Source organism: Austrofundulus limnaeus, unplaced genomic scaffold (assembly GCF_001266775.1).
Source record: "Austrofundulus limnaeus strain Quisiro unplaced genomic scaffold, Austrofundulus_limnaeus-1.0 Scaffold240, whole genome shotgun sequence".
Classification (NCBI taxonomy): domain Eukaryota; kingdom Metazoa; phylum Chordata; class Actinopteri; order Cyprinodontiformes; family Rivulidae; genus Austrofundulus; species Austrofundulus limnaeus.
Window position 1 is genome coordinate 2,370 of NW_013952642.1, and position 1,082 is coordinate 3,451.

General features: G+C 39.5%; 1 protein-coding gene across 1 annotated transcript; it reads left to right on the top strand.

Annotated features, from left to right (window-relative positions):
- Nucleotides 1–39: 39 nt before the first annotated feature.
- Nucleotides 40–1,082, top strand: LOC106525753 (putative olfactory receptor 13C6; the record flags this gene model as incomplete). The annotated part of the gene is given in 1 exon segment (XM_014020083.1): nucleotides 40–1,082. A coding segment is annotated over 1 exon segment (577 nt), but the record flags the coding sequence as incomplete, so codon positions are not given.

Here is a 1,082-nt window from a genome sequence, read left to right on the forward strand (position 1 = left end):
AGTTTTGGTCAAACACATTATAAAAAGTCTAACTGATGCAATGAAAGAGTTCAAAATAACCAAAAATTTTATTTTTTTTAGCTAATTCTTCTTAATAATGTTCAGCAGCCCACTTGATAGTTTTCTTTCAGTTGGAACCAATCTGCTTTGGGAGACCAGGGCCTGTGGTCCCAGACAGCTCAGCTCCTAGAATCCTTTAGATACACTAACTCCTCCACCAAGGTGGTGATTCGCAGATTTAAACACTTTAAATTTTAAAATTAGAATCTACATTTACTGTAATTAGTTTTACTAATGTTCCGAAAGTCAGCAGTCAAGTTAGTGAAAGAAAAACAAATTACTGTTGGGCTGCAGAAATCCCTGGTGAAAAAATACGTCAAACCAAAGACTTCTAAACTCCTGACACCGCTAGAGAAAAGGACAGAACAAGGTGCTCCTGGTTCCACTCAGGCTGTGCACATGTAGCCTCACATCTCTGTGAAGGAAAATGGTAAACTAACATTTGATGATGGATAATATGTCAGTAGTCACCATGTTTACTTTGTCAGGGTTAAGTGGGGCAGCAAACTACAGGGGTACTCTTTTTGTTCTAACTTTTCTGTGTTACTGTGTGATTTGTTTGATAAATGGGACCATTATTGTGGCCATTATCGTGGATAAAAACCTCCATGAACCCATGTACATTTTCCTTTGTAATCTATGCATTAACGGGCTCTACGGGACAGCTGGATTTTATCCTAAATTCCTCCACGACCTCCATTCAAAGACTCACATCATCTCTGTTCCTGGATGTCTTATGCAGGGTTTTGTGTTGCTCTCTTCAGTTAGTGCTGAATTTTCCTTTCTTGCTTTAATGGCTTATGATAGATACATGGCTATATGTCGACCTCTGGTGTACCACTCTGTGATGACTAAACAGCGGGTGTGCATTTATGTGGTTATTGCCTGGCTTATTCCTTTTTACCTGATGTTTCTTAGCTCAATAACAACAGCAACACCAAGGTTATGTGGGTCACACATACCCAGGATCTTTTGTGTCAACGTTTTGATTTCTAATCTTGCCTGCTCTGCCTCTGTAGCAC